This window comes from Bos indicus x Bos taurus, chromosome 19, assembly GCF_003369695.1.
Source record: "Bos indicus x Bos taurus breed Angus x Brahman F1 hybrid chromosome 19, Bos_hybrid_MaternalHap_v2.0, whole genome shotgun sequence".
Taxonomy (NCBI): Eukaryota; Metazoa; Chordata; class Mammalia; order Artiodactyla; family Bovidae; genus Bos; species Bos indicus x Bos taurus.
This window is the reverse complement of record NC_040094.1, coordinates 52,146,836-52,161,699: the sequence shown is the minus strand read 5'-3', so window position 1 is coordinate 52,161,699 and position 14,864 is coordinate 52,146,836. Positions and strand designations below refer to the sequence as shown.

The 14,864-nt window shown below is 59.1% G+C and overlaps 1 protein-coding gene and 1 long non-coding RNA gene across 4 annotated transcripts; one reads left to right on the top strand and one right to left on the bottom strand.

Annotated features, from left to right (window-relative positions):
• Window positions 1-1,617: 1,617 nt before the first annotated feature.
• Window positions 1,618-5,684, bottom strand: LOC113878139. Its single transcript, XR_003506917.1, has 2 exons — window positions 5,393-5,684; window positions 1,618-4,624 (listed from the first exon to the last, which is right to left on the bottom strand). It is a non-coding gene; the product is annotated as an uncharacterized LOC113878139 (long non-coding RNA).
• A 101-nt stretch (window positions 5,685-5,785) lies between these two features.
• GCGR (glucagon receptor) lies at window positions 5,786-14,304 on the top strand. 3 transcript variants are annotated; one of them, XM_027517930.1, is made up of 14 exons: window positions 5,786-5,919; window positions 9,987-10,175; window positions 10,279-10,381; window positions 11,142-11,249; window positions 11,332-11,453; window positions 11,550-11,582; window positions 11,801-11,896; window positions 11,996-12,155; window positions 12,240-12,300; window positions 12,601-12,670; window positions 12,995-13,083; window positions 13,221-13,359; window positions 13,430-13,471; window positions 13,793-14,304. In XM_027517930.1, exons 2-14 carry the CDS (start codon window positions 10,116-10,118, stop codon window positions 14,012-14,014), a joined length of 1,305 nt encoding a protein of 434 aa, XP_027373731.1. In that variant the 5' UTR covers window positions 5,786-5,919; window positions 9,987-10,115; the 3' UTR covers window positions 14,015-14,304. The 3 variants fall into 3 exon arrangements, with proteins under 3 accessions (XP_027373731.1, XP_027373730.1, XP_027373732.1); XM_027517929.1 differs by having other exon boundaries at window positions 5,787-5,919; window positions 11,550-11,656; window positions 11,740-11,896; XM_027517931.1 differs by lacking the exon at window positions 11,550-11,582 and having other exon boundaries at window positions 5,787-5,919.
• The last annotated feature ends 560 nt before the right edge of the window (window positions 14,305-14,864 follow it).

Genomic DNA, 14,864 nt, shown 5'->3' with positions numbered 1-14,864 from the left:
ATAACCAAAACCTCAGGCCATCCATCCAGTGGAACAGGACTCAGCAACAAACAGAAGTAACCACTATTACAGGCTGTACCACTGGTGGGTCTCAAAAACTTTGCCATATATGAGAAGCCAGACACAGAAGACTATATATCCCATTTATATGTATTCTTGGAAAGGCAGACCCATAGGCCCAGAAATCAGGTCAGTGATGGCCAGGGGCCTGGAGGGTGAGGATGGACTGCAGGGGGTCATGAAGGAATTTGAGGGCAACAAAAAAGTCCTATGTGTATTTTTATAGTACACTTTGGTAGCCCACCCTCGATGTTTTTTAAAAATGTATTTATTTTTGGCCACGCTGGGTCTTAATTGCAGCACTCGGGATCTTTGATCTTCATCGCAGCACGTTAGGTCTTTACTTGTGGCATACAAATGCTTAGCTGCAGCATGTGGGATCTAATTCCCTGATTAGGGATCAAACCTGGACTCTGCATCGGAGGACGGAGTCTTAGCCACTGGACCATCAGGGAAGTCCCTATTTTTAATATTTTAGACCAAAAATGGGAGAGTTGAGTTTTTCCTAGGTGTTTACATGTCTAGGGGGTTTAAGTAAAGAACTCCATTGTGATCCCCTCAAATAATAACTAACTACTCACTCCCCAACCCAGGTCAGCACGAATGCAGCCCAAAAGCATATTGCTGAGTAGAAAAACAGATACATCAGACCTGGTGTTTTAAGAACAGGCCATGGAACTGTAAATCAACAATACTTCAACAACAACAAGAAAAAAAAAAAAAAAACCCTGCCACAGATATCATTTCTATATTTGTGCAACAGCAGTATGGAAAACTAAGGGAGAAACACCCAGTTTGGAGCAGTGGGAATTTTAGGGGGAGGGGTAGGCAAGGCCTGGGAACATCCAGGACTTTAAGAAAACATGTACAGTAACCACATTCTTCACTCTATCTCCCCATCTGCCGTATTTTCTTTATCAGAACCTGACGTCACAGCAGGAACACGCAGATCTGCTGGGTTGTGTATTGTCCGCCTCCCTCTCCTAAGATGTCAGCTTCCCTCCGTCTCCCAGCATCCAAGACACAGTAGGTGCTCAATGGATAGTTTGGATCGGTCTTGATTTGCTCTGTACAGCATTATCCCAACTTCCCAGAACCCCAACCAGGGCCCTCGTGCCCCCTTCCCCCACCTCAATCCAGAGGCATCATGACCTTCTGCATTCGTACCTTAATTGTGGAAATTTTGCTGGTGTAGGGTCGGTGGGTGACCTGGGGCTATGATTACATTTCCTTCTTGATAGAGTTTCTTGGTGTTTCTAGACGGTGCTGGCCAACAGAAATATTTTTCATCACAACGGTGAACCAACGTGTCATTTCAAACATTTTGTAACCACATTTAAAAAGGAAAAGGAACTGGTGAAATGAAGGTTGCCCTGGTGGCCCAGTCGTAAGGAAACTGCCTGCCAATGTAGGAGACACGGGTTCGGTCTCTGGGTTGGGAAGATCCTTTGGAGTGGGAAATGGTAACTCACTCCAGTATTCTTGCCTGGGAAATCCCATAGATAGAGGAGCCTGGCGGGCTACAGTCCATGGGGTCACAAAAGAGTTGGACACGACTTAGTGACTAAACAACAATATCTTTTATTTAACCCAATTTGTCAGGGAGAGGATTGCTTCAACATGTACCAGCACACACGATTCGTGACACTTTATGTTCTATTTTTATACTAAGCTTTCAAAATCCAGTGTCTTCTTGACTGGATGGTATCCCACTCCATGCTGGGTGGCTCAAGCTTGGAGCTTCTTAAGAAGAACTGCATGGGAAGTTAAGAGTCCTCTGGTGTCTGGAAATGTCCTTATTCTGCCCTTGCAACCTGTGGCATGACTTGGAAGATGGTGGTCCTGGTGCGAGGACGTGAGGTGAGAAATCCCGTCACTGGGAACGTGGCTCCCTCAGCTGCAGGCAACAGGTCTGATGCCACGCTGAGCAACGCCCATCTCCAAGAGACCTCTGTTCACACTCTAGAAACTTTCCATATCTTCTCTTTATTCTGAGATGTTTGAAACTTCATGAGGTGGCAACATGGTTGAATTTTTTAATCCATTAGCTGGTTTGCTGTTTTTATTGTGCTGGGTAGTTGGCAGACTTTTCCACTACAAAGGTTCTAGGAAGAACTTTGTATTACTTCTTCACAATTGTCTTCCTCCTCCACTGGTCTTTGTTTGGAAACTCTGTCCCTCTGACCCTCCATATGGATCCTCCACCATCCCTTATCTTCTCTTCCCTAGTTTCTGTCTCTCTGATTTTTGTTCTTTCTTCTGTGAAATTTCCTCACTTCCTCTTTCAATCCTTCTACCAAAATTTTAAGTTTTCAGATATTATTTTCTACCTTACAAGGACTCTTTCTTGTTTTCTTCCTGTTTTGCGAAGTGCCCTCTCCTAGTCGCACGGGTGCCTTGTCTTTCCCTATCTGAGGAAGATCGTCTGAAGTTTTCTTTGGATCCCTGCATTAGCTCGTTTCCTCTGGTGTCCTCTTTTCTGTTGGTTCTCTGTCTCTCAAGCATGTCTGAGCGAGGCACCAGGATGCAGTTTGGGGCTCATTCCCTGGAGTGGTGGGGGGCATACCTGAAACAGCTTGGGACTGTTCCCTTTTTTGATTCCTATATCCTGCGAATGGTTGCGTAAAGTCTGACAGACCCACACAATGGAATACTAAGTGCCCATGTACCATGGTGTTGAGAGGACTTCTTATGAAGATGGGGAAATGCTTATGTTACCAGCTGTGCGGGGAAACCTTGACATAAAACTCTATCAAAAGCAATGAATTGAGGCACAGTAAAGAGATCTGAAAGGAGCCGCCCTGTGACATTAACAGCCGTCTCTCTGGGGGCACCATCTCTTTTCCCTCTGCCCCCTTTTCTGCAGCTCCCAAATCCAGGGTCCCTCTGCCCTGGATTTCTACCAAGAACCACCCCATCTGGCCATGAACCACCCCATCTGGCCACGAACCACCCCATCTGGCCATGAACCACCCCATGCGGCCACCTCTTTCCTGGCCGCTTATCATCATCTTCCCCCCAGAACTTGAGGCTGGGGTGTCTGCTTCATCAGCAGTACTAGCTCATACCACTCAGCCAAATGCCTAAACTGAACTCTGGGTGTGTCTCCAGAGCCCACAGAGCAGACAGACGGGACAGCACTCCCGAGGCTGCAGAGGGCAGCCCCCAGCGCCCCCGCCTGCCCTGGCACATGGGAGCCAGCACATCTCCAAGGCGCCAACGGGACCCTCAGGGACTCAGTGGTAGACAGGCCCCTTCCTCAGTCCCCAGACCTCCAATACCCCGTGGGAAGGCCCAGCCCCCTTCGTTCCCAGTTTCTGGTCTATTTATGTCTTATGAATTCAGTTATGTAAATAAGGGTGGCCCAGCCCGGGGAGGGGCCCTCACCCCCATCTGCTCCCTCTCCCTCTGCCTTCTGCTCCCCACTGTGACCACACATTTCAGGTATGCCCCCACCCCCATATCATACACTCTACATTTATGCTTTCTTATCTCTTCCTGCTAGAACCCAACGGGGGCCACCCAGAACCTCCCCGCAGACTGCCGGGCCTCCACCCAACCAAAACACAGTCAGGAAAATAAGGTCCAGAGGGCCTCTTTGAAGATCACACAGCAGGGATGACCTTCCCATCTCCTCAGGTTAATCCCACATCTAGGAAGAACCTCTAGATTCTCCCCTGAGCCTCACAGACACCCAGAGTGGTGCCAGTTACCCGGCTTACAGTGAGGCAGGAACCCAAGGTCACGAGCAAGATTCCACCTACTCAGATCAGTGTGGTCCCTATGGGTGCCCCACCCCAGAGAGGTGGGAGGAGAGCTGGAAGAGAGGTGCCAGAGGAGGGGAGAAGAGCGTGGAGGATGGTGGTCTTTGGGGACCCATCTCAGAAAGCTCCCTGCCCCCAGCAACTGCCCCCGGCACTTGCACAGTCAGCCCTATGTAAGCAGAGCTCGACTTTCTGACCTTTGCCTCTGACCTTTGCCTTTGGCCATTGCCTGAACCAAAACAGGCTGCTCTAGAGGCAGGGTTCCAGGTGGGCTGATAAGAATGGGGGTCTGGAGGGCACTCTCAGTAATACTCCTCCATCCTGAGCCTTCAGACAGCGTCAGGGCAGGTGTGTAGAGGTCAGGTTACCAAGCACCGACTACCTGTGGGCATGTCATGGGGTGCTGGGACCAGCTTCAGCTCTGCTCTGAGGGCTGGAGGGTGGGAGAGCCATGGGTAGAGGAGAACCACATGTTCCAATGTCCCCCCACCCCCAAACAGAAGTAGAATTTAGAGAAGGGCCCCAAGGATAAAGGACAGCATCTAAGAAAGAGCTGACCCAGTGGGTCAGGGAAGGCACCCAGGACAGCGGTTGACAGTGGATTCCAGAGAAACATGAGAGGGAGAACTAGGATTTGGTGATGGGCTGGAAACCTCAGGATCCCTGCCGGGTGTCCAGCTGGTGGGTGGGCCGAGGAAGTGCATCCAGGAAATGGCAGCGGGCCAGTGGAGAGGGGTCCTGATGTGGCGCTGGGCATCTAGCAGTGTGAACACCAGGAGACCCGGGTGGTACACAGGGAACTGTCCAAGGGAAAAAAGGAGTGCAGAGAGGAGGTGATGGGAATGCCAGCCTGGAAACCATATCCATGGGAGAACATTCCATAGGAGGGCATGACCATCAGGGTCCCCGGATCCTGAAACACCAGCAAAAATGAGGCCCCAAAGTATCCATGTGGTTTGGTGGCCCTGAGGTCACTGGGGACTGACCGCTGGGGTGTGTGTAGGGTGCAGGTGAGGAAGTGAAAAGGGCCCTAAAGCAGCAGCTGAGACGCTGGCTGGCTGTAGACCGGAGGGGTCGTGGGAGAAGAGGACATAGTCAGGGGGGTAAATCTGGGATCTGGCGTTAGGAAGGAGGAAGTGTGGGAAGGAGGAGGTGTGGAAGGAGCAGAGCGTTGTCCTCTCCAAGTAGGAGAAGCGGTGGCCAGGGACTCTGGGCAGCCGGCTTGGTGTAGAGGGTGGGGTTGGGGGCTGTTGGATGAACTGCGCTGGAGGGGGCTTAAGGGAGAAGACTCAGGACACCGGGCTTAAAGAGGCATCCCAGGGGCCACTCTTCCCCGCCTGGCGTGGGCTCGGCCATTGGAGGGCCTTGGCCCCCGCTCCAATCCAGCTTGCTCTGGGCGCTGGAAGGGTCACCTAGGAGCCACGTTGAGGGCTAAGTGGAGCGTCAGTCCTCCCCGCAATCAGCACCCGGGAAAGAAGCGGCGAAGGCCCAGAACCCGGAGGAAGTGAGGGGAAGGGGCAGGGGGCAATAGCCCCCGTCTCTGGTCGCGCGCCTACCACGCATCACACCTGTCCGTCCACCGCTCCTTTCCCGGCTGGGAGCTGCAATCGGCCGGCCGGGGTTCCCCGGGCGGGGGTCTCCCCAGTGAGCTCTGGGTGGGGAGGTCTGCGGGGCGGTGTCCTCGGGGAGAGTCCCGCAGGATAGGAGTGCGCGAGGCAGGTGCCGGCATCGGCGCGCAGGGAGGGGTCTGTCGGGCAGGGCTCCGGGGCGGCGAGTCGCTCGCCGCGGCCGCGGCAGGAGGGCGGAGGCGCGGGCAGGGGCTCGGAGCGGCAGGCGGGGACCCTCGGCCGCCGCTCCACCTGCGGGCCGCTGCTGCCCCCGCCCCCTCCCTCCCCCTCCGCCGCCGCCCAGCGTCGCCGCCGCCGGAAAGTTCGCGTGCGGCTGGCGCGGGGCGCGGGCGCGGGCGCGGAGCCGGCGCCGACCCTGATCAGGCAGCGCTGCGGGGGCGAGCGGCTGCGGGCCCGAGCGGCTGCGAGCCCCCGACCCGTGAGCGCGGAGGACGGCGGAGAGCGCGGAGAGGCCGGAGCGGCGCGCAGTGAGCACCTGGGACGGGCTCGAGGGCAAGTTCCCGGCCAGGGGCCGAAGGCTGGAGCGCGGGACTGGCTGGCGCGCACCCCTCTCGTGGGTGGGCGGTCTCGGGCCCCGGGTATTGCCCTCCTCATCCGTCGGACACCCTCTTCCCAACCCCAGGATGCGCCCTTCCAGCTCGGACGGGTCAACCTGGTTCCGAACTACCCGGAGGGCTGAGGGTCTCAGCGCTTCCTCGCTTCCTCCGTCCTCTCCTCCCCGAGGAGCGCGTCCCGGGGGGAAAAGAGTGGGGTGCCTGTGGCAGCCGGGAGCTCTGTCCTGCTGCCCCCTCCACTCCCGATTCCTCCCTCCAGCACCCCCTCTTCTCCCCTCCCCGAGCATACACAGAACCGCGGAGACACCCCCAGAGGCGTGGGGACGGGCGCTGGGCAGCCCTGCTTCACTCCAGCAGCGGCTGCTCCCCAAAGCTTCCCAGCAGTGTCTTGGTTACCCGGGTTTCCCCGGAGGGGCCGAGGGGCTACAGCATCCAGCCTGACACATTCATCTGCGGAGCCTACACTTATCACTCTGATCCACAGAGAGGACAGGGCATTGCCCAGTCTGCCCTTTCCTCACCGGCCAGCCCCCACTCACAGGCAGGGGCCACAGGGTTTCTGCCCCTACCAGGAACCCACTGACTCCTGATGTCTGGGCACCTGCATTCTCCGAGGACCCTTCAGGATGTTGTCCAGCCTTCTGTGCTGGGGGATGAGGGTTGGTGGGGCAGTAGCACCCTGGCCCACTTCCAGGCCCGCCCTGCCCCCACTGAGTGGGAGAGGACGCAGGAATCAGGCTTTGTCAACAACCTGTGGCCAGTGATCTGATCTCACCCTGGGGCCATGACCTTCTGCCACTTGCTCTGGTTTCACAAACACCCACCAAGCCCATTCTCATCAGAAGTTGGCAGGCCCCATTCAGAAGCTGGGGTGACCATGCTCACCTTTTGGAGCTCAACCATCCTGAGGGGGGGTGGTCTTTTCCCCAGTTCCAGGTCTGGGAGTCTGGGACATCCCCAAGGGAAACTGGGGAAACGGCTGAGCTTTGAGCCCCCAGGAGTTGTGCGTTCTGCCAAGCAGGGGGCAGAACACATGCCCCCCTCAGCCTGTGGAGTGCGGGAGTGGGAAACAGAGGAGGGGGTGAGGTGGGGCTGGGAGAAAGCTGGCCCTCCATCCCACCACATCAGTGTCTAATCCTGAGCTACCTGTGCTGGGCAGGTGCAGTCCAGGGCCAGAGAGAGAGCCAGGCCTCCAGGTCGGTGAAGGGAGAAGGCTTGGTCCCTGGCCGTTAGTCCCCCACCCCCCACTGGCTCCCGGGCCGTGCCAGGAGAGTAATAAGGTGGAAGACAGCAGCCCTGCCTGAGGCCTCAGCCAATGGGAGGCACGGAGGGGCACCTCTGCATCCAGGTGTCAGTCCTCATTCATTCAACAAATATTTATCCCTGGGCCTGGCAGGCTGCCTCTGGGGTTGCAGTGTCCCCCACGGTAGGGAGGGGGCCTGGACCTGATACTCTGTCCTCCTCTTCAAGTGGCAAAGCTCATTTACTCTTTGGTGATGCGGAGCCAAGGATTTTACAAGTAGGAAACCGAGGCTCTGAGAAGTTAAATTATTGATATTTGCCCTTGGTCCCAGGACCAGAACTGGGCCCCGCAATGTCCCCCTCTCCTGTGGGGTCAGCCTCACACCTGGGCACCCATGGCAGGGACCTCAGGACCTCAGCCTTGCACACAGCTGAAAGTCATCCCGTACCCAGCCCTCATGCAGAGAGGTGTCTAGAAATCTTGCCCGTACTCCCCCTGAAAGGCATGGGGGGCCTCATCCATTTCTGCTGCTTCTTGTGTTTCTATCAGAGTCTTAGTGAGAGCAGTCATCCTCCTCTTAAATTGGTGGCAGGGTGCTGATGCCCTGATCCCTAGGGCCCTGGGGCCCTGGGGCCCTGGGTGCCTTGAACCGGTTACCCAGCCTGGGATCTGTAGGTACTGAATTGTGTGGAAATCTTCAAGGATTCCAGCCCCATGTGCCAGACCAGAGTAAAGGGTATGGAGAATTGCTCCCCCCTCCCCTGCCCTGGCTGGGGCCCCAGGGCAGCCCATCCTTCCCTCCCCTCTACCCTGGGGCTCTGCTTCTCTCTGCGGTTCCCAGACTGACTGACTCCTACCTGGAAGGCAGACTGGCCCAGCTGTTGCCCTGCCCACCTTGAGCTCTCCTAACAGCCCTAGGAAGTCAGCAAGGTGAACTTCCACTTTTCAGATGGGAAAGTCAAGGCACAGCTGGGCCACCCCCCACCCCCAACCTGGGCTCTGAGGGGGCCGACATCTTGCTTTGGAGCTCCTCACTGGACAAGTCCCGCTGCTTCACCCTCCCCTCACCACCGGCTGCAGGGCCTCTGGGCAGGGACAGCTTATCGGGCAGTATCTTTTCTCCCCTTGTCCCCTGCTTGCTGTGCACCTTCCGCTCCACCCCAGCCATCCTTTGTCACTCTCTGCCTCCCCCGGCCCTCCAGCCTCTAGTTATCCAGGCTGCCTCTGTCTCCCTGGGCCGGCCCACCCGTCTCCCCTATCCCGCAGCAGGGCCTCACACGGCAGGCTCTGTGGCCTGGGTGGGCAAGGGCAGGGCAGCAGGCTCTTTGATAAGAATCAGAAGATAAGGCCCCTTGGGCTAGGGACACCTGAACCACCCTCGTCTTCCACCCACCTGGGGGGCTACTGCCTCGGAAAGCCCTCCGGTCCAGCTCCTCCAGAGCAGCCCTAAACCTTGGCTCCTCACCTAGACCAGGGCCTGCAGACCAGCGACTCCTGGGCCCTGCCTCACCAGGCCTGACCCACACCCTGGCCCAAGGGTGAGGAGCCCCACGGCAGTCTGTGTGGACCCACCACATGGCGTCCCATGAAGGGTGAGGAATGAATCACAGGAGAGTCCACGTGAACTGGCCCCCTGAGGGCCCATCTGGACTCCGATGGGAGGAGACTGAGATCCAGGGTTGTCTGGGAACCCTCCACCTTCGGTCGTAGCCTGCGCCCCTCCTCCCTACCTCCTCCCTGGCTTCTCCCAGGCACTGCCTTCCAGCCAGCCAGTTTCGTCCATCTGTCCATCCATTGGTGCACCACATGCTCACTCTGTGGCAGGGTACCTGGTGGGAGGGGCCCATCCACAGCCCTAGAGGGGCTCGTGTGAGGGAGCCCCTCCCTGTGCCCTTGTGGAATTCAGTAGAGCAGAAAACGGACTCTGGAAGCAGTGACACATGCCTGATGGGGCCGCTGATGCCTCAAGCATGGCCCTGGCCAGGACCAGGCACCTCGGGCCCCCCGACTACAGGAACCACGAGGGCGGCGGTTCTGCATCTGAGCCCCCGGCAGCCCAGCAGTGTTCATCTCAAAGGAACACGCTGCGGCTGCCTGCATGCTATGGCCCAGGAAACCCAGGAAGCCTGGCTTGAGTCTTAGGAGGGGCCCAAGGAAGCCCCTAGAGACCCCAGTCCTGGGCAAGGGAGTATGCCTGTGCCAGGGACCACTTTGAACATATGCCTGGCACTCCTGACTCCTGGCAAGGCTGGAACCTGGCCCAGGGCCACCTCAATAACCACATCCCTGGGGACTAAGTGATGATGGATTGTCCCGGCACCCTACCCCGGCCTGCCAAACTGACTTTCCCAGGGCTAAGAATATTGGGAAGGATAGCAAGGGCCGAAGAAGGAGGTGGGCAGTTAGGGAGGCTGCTTCCCCCCCCGACGTCTTTGGTACCAGGCAGGACTGCGATCACTTAGCTAGCATGGAGGGGAGGGGCTCTGGGGCCGGCCCAGCCTCCAGACAGACAGTCACGGGCCGTGAGAAAGCAGCTCCCCTTGGGTGATGGCGCCAGCCCCCCAGGCACGGGGCCAGACCCCAACCCCCAAGTGGCAGAGTGACCACTTCTTGCATCACTTCCCTCCCAGCTCCCACTCCATCAGGAGGATTTGGAGACTCCGAGGGAGGGGTGGTTTTAGGGGAGCAGGACACCCTGTTGATCATGAGAGAAACCAGCTGTGCCTCTTCACGCCAGAGCCTGCCCCCCACTGCACAGACCCTGCTGCTCTGATACTCGCAACCCCAGAGGAGCGTGCACCCGTGAGGACCTCTTTGCCCCAGCTGTGCAACCCCAGCCAGATGTGGGGGGCAGCTGCCCAGAGGCATGCCCCCCATCCAGCCACACTACCCCCACCTCTTCCTGCTGCTGCTGCTGGCCTGCCAGGTGAGCACTGCCGGTCCCCCACCCAGCCCCTGACTCCCACCAGGCTGCCTGCTCCCTGTGCTGATGTCTGTCCCCTCTGTCCATTTGTACCCCCCCACCCCAGCCAGAGACCCCCTCTGCTCAGGTGATGGATTTCCTGTTTGAGAAGTGGAAGCTCTATGGTGACCAGTGTCTCCACAACCTGAGCCTGCTGCCCCTGCCGACTGGTGAGCCCTGCCTTTGGCCTGAGTCCAGTGCTCTCCTCATGGGAAAGCCCTGTGCCCCCAACCCCCACCCACCCATTTACAAGTGAGGAAACTGAGCCACAGAGGAGCTAGTGACTAGCCCAGGGCTACAGATCAGGGTGTCTAAGAAAGAGAAGAACTGCCCCAGAACTAGGGTGCTTCACCACCCTCCTCTGCTGTTGGGCACCAGCCCTCCACGCTTGAGGCCTGGACACAGTCTTCGCTCCCATGGAGCTCAAGGCCTAGCAGGCAATGTGTGGAGGAAGTGAACCGGGAGGGGCAGGCAGAGGGCATCGGGCCTGGTGATGCGCAGGGAGATGGGCCATTATTTGGAGTGCTCAGGCAGACCCAGCACCAGTGTTCTGGACAAGTTCTGAAGATCACTCGAGTGCAGAGAGAGAGAGAGACTAGGGCAGGAGGAGCGGCCTGGGAAGCCAAGCCATTGTCTGGGCGAGGAAGGGGGCTGGTGTTGGGCCCAGAAGGATGGCAACAGAATTGGGGTTCAGCCTCCAGGGACAGTAGTACTGCCAGAGGGGCACTAGGAAGAGGGGAGACCCCCAGGGTGAGAGGCGGGGCATCCAAGGGGAGGTGGCCAGGCACAGCTGGAGCTCAGGACCGGGCTGGACAGAGGCGTCCGGGGCAGGCAGGATGGTCACTACGCACTGGAGGGAGCAGAGAGCATGCCGCAGGGGCCGTGGGGGCCAGGCCCTGCTGAGGAGCAACCCTGGCCCCGCCTCTGCAGAGCTGGTCTGTAACAGAACCTTTGACAAATATTCCTGCTGGCCGGACACCCCTCCCAACACCACGGCCAACATCTCCTGCCCCTGGTACCTGCCCTGGTACCACAAAGGTAACCACAGGAGGGATGTGGGGGGTTGACTGAGGGGGTCGAGTGTGGGGGCAGGGTGCTGACCAGAGCCTGCCCCTCCCAGTGCAGCACCGCCTCGTCTTCAAGAGGTGTGGGCCCGATGGGCAGTGGGTGCGTGGGCCTCGGGGGCAGCCATGGCGAGACGCCTCCCAGTGTCAGATGGATGACGAGGAGCTTGAAGTCCAGGTCAGTCCGCGGTGGGTGCCACGGGGTGGGGTTGGGGTTAGGTGGGGTTGGGCGAGGCGGCCTTCTCCAGCCCCGACTGGCCACTGCTGTTTGCAGAAGGAGGTGGCCAAGATGTACAGCAGTTTCCAGGTGATGTACACGGTGGGCTACTCCCTGTCCCTGGGGGCCCTGCTCCTGGCCCTCACCACCCTGTTGGGCCTCAGGTACACCCACTGACCCACACGGGGGTGGGGGTGGCGGGGCCACAGTGGGCAGGGGGACAGGGACTAACTCGCCGTGCCCACAGTAAGCTGCACTGCACCCGCAACTACATCCACATGAACCTGTTCGTGTCCTTCATGCTCAAGGCCAGCTCCGTGCTGGTCATCGACACGCTGCTCAAGACGCGCTACAGCCAGAGGATCGGGGACGACATCAGCGTGAGCGTCTGGCTGAGTGATGGGGTGAGTGCGGGGTGAGTGCCCGGGACCGGTTTCTTGGCTTCCAGGCCCCGGGGTGGTAGGCAGCTGGGAGACCTGTGCTCACACTGCCCCCGTGGCCAGGCAGTGGCCGGCTGCCGGGTGGCTGCGGTGTTCATGCAGTATGGCGTTGTGGCCAACTACTGCTGGCTGCTGGTGGAGGGCGTGTACCTGCACAGCCTGCTGAGCCTCGCTGCCATCCCCGAGAGGAGCTGCTTCCCCCTCTACCTGGGCATCGGCTGGGGTGAGTGGGCTGGTGTGCAGGGGTCAGGGGTGAGGGCAGGCAGCCCAGGGCCTTGGACCAGAGCTGTTCTTTTCCCCCCCGCAGGTGCCCCCATGCTGTTCGTCATCCCCTGGGCCGTGGTGAAGTGTCTGTTCGAGAACATTCAGTGAGTATCAGCTGACTGGAGGGTGGGCTGGAGACGGGCTCACCTCTCCCGGCTGGGAGGTGAGCCCAGCCCTGTGGGGAATGGCCATGTGGCTTCAGAGTGTGAAAGCGGCTCGGGGGTCTCTGGCCAGCATCAGTAGGGGGTGGTGAGCAAACCTGGTGCCCCGGGGTGGAGGTCATGGGTAATTATCTCCCTTCTTTTCCTGAGGCACTAAGTAGATCCCACAGAATCTATGGGATGGCGGGGGTGGGAGGGGCGCGCTGGGAGGCTGCCAGGACACAAGCAGTCCCTGCCCTGTAGGTGCTGGACTAGCAATGACAACATGGCCTTCTGGTGGATTCTGCGCTTCCCTGTCTTCCTGGCCATCCTGGTGAGGAGACAGGGCACCTGCTGGCACCACAGGGAGGGCTGAGAGGCTGCTGGAGTTGCCCCCCCAGCCCCTCCTTCCTCCATCGGCCTGCAGCAGCCCAAGGAGACAGATGGCACCCTGCCGGGGTGGACAGGGAGGGAGACCTGGCACTCTGCCAGGACACTGGCTGGCGCCCTGTGTCTCTGGCCAGGCTTCTCATCCTTGAGTGGGTGCCCACAACCCTAGGGCCTAGGAGCCAGGGCCTGGCTGGCTGCCCGACCCACCTCCAGGAGGGATAGGTGGGGGCCAGGGGCTGCCCTGAGCTGTGTCCCCCCCAACACACAGATCAACTTCTTCATCTTCATCCGTATCCTTCACCTCCTGGTGGCCAAGCTGCGAGCCCACCAGATGCGTTATACTGACTACAAATTCCGGTGGGTGTGGGGTTGTTGGGGGGTAGGCGGCTTACAGACCCAGACACTCCTGGGGGCCAGAGTGGGTATAGGTGGGTGTGGGGCACCAGAGCCCTGGTGAGGGCCTGGGCTGGATGGCTCAGGCTCTGCCCCTGCAGGCTGGCCAAGTCCACACTGACCCTCATCCCCCTGCTGGGAGTCCACGAGGTGGTGTTCGCCTTTGTGACCGATGAGCACGCCCAGGGCACCCTGCGCTCCGCCAAGCTCTTCTTCGACCTCTTCCTCAGCTCCTTCCAGGTGCCTTCCCGCCCCATAACCACCCAAAGCCCAGGCCCTGGGCGGCCCTGACCCCACCCCCTCTCTCCAGGGTCTGCTGGTGGCCATTCTCTACTGTTTCCTCAACAAGGAGGTAGGTGGCGGGTGGTGGTGTCAGGGGGAGTGTAGACAACCTCACCCTACCCCTGAGGGGTGCAAGCCCCTTGTGTCCAGCTGCACTTACTGGGCTCAGTTGCCGGGATGCTGGGTGTCAGGCCTGCCAAGATGGGTCAGCCTCAGCCATGCACCTAGAGAGGGAGGGGTTCCCAGATGTCCCTAGCTTTCTGTGGTGACAGAGCCTGCCTGGTTCTATACCCAGGGCACCACACTGCCCTTCAAAGCTAGCAGCTTGGGGATCCTGGGAGGGTAGCAGGGGCAGGCCCTGGGTATGGCCCGACCCACCTGCCCACCCCAGGTGCAGTCAGAGCTGCTGCGGCACTGGCATCGCTGGCGTGAGGGCAAAGCACTGCAGGAGGAGCGCCACACTGGCAGCCACACGACCAGGCCCCTCAGGGGCCCCCCCAGTAAGAAGCTGCTGCTTGCAAGGGGCAGTAGCAGCAATGGGACTGGCCAGGACGCCTCTGCCGAGACCCGCTTGGCTGGTGGCCTTCCTGGATCGGCCGAAAACCCCCAGTGAAGCCCCCAGAATTCCAGCTGGGGCTGGACTCAGAGGCCCAGAGAGGCCATCACCAGAAATCTGGAACTGATGTCCAATGGAGGCTAGAGTGTGGAAGCAAGACAGCACCCTTGTCCACACATTCCCCAGTGTGGTGGTCTGAGGGGCACCTGCTCTGTGCCCAGGGGTGGGGGACAGCATGTGGTGGGAAAGCTGTTCTGTGAATGTGTGCCCCTTTGTCATCCTGGGTGTCAGCGTGTCCACGTTCAAGGAAACGTGTCCTCCAACAATAAAGAGCTCTGTGTACACCCTGTGTAGAGAGCTGGGCTAGAGGAGAAGGGCTGGCTGAGCCCAGGGCTTCCCCATGAGAAGGGAGTGGCCAAGGACAGCCCGTGTGGGCTCACCCCCTCTAGACTTTTCCTCACTACCCCATCATACCGGTGAATTGGAGCTGGAACCCCTCAGGATGTGAGTGGTGGCTGGAAGTGACCCACCTGCATGTGCTGCCCCTAGCCCAGTTTAGGTGGGCTTACCCCCACCCCCAGCCAGAGTGGACAGTGCCCATTCAGTCTTGGCCCCTCCACCCCTGGAGGGTCACCATTCGCCTGCAGAGGGAAATGAAGGGCGTAGATGGCCTAGGGGTGAGCCACTGACATCACAGTCCTACCAACCCCACATGAACGCATCTGGCTCCCTGCTGGAGCCGAAGCCAGGGCTGGACTCAGGCTGGGTAAGGGCATCACTGGACAGGCCAGAACTGGATGTCCTCTACTGGTCTCTGCTTCCACCCCAGCATCGCAGTCCACTTGCCAACTGAAGCAGGGAGAGATGAATGCCCCTAATAGAGACCATCCAAGTGCAGGCACAGCAG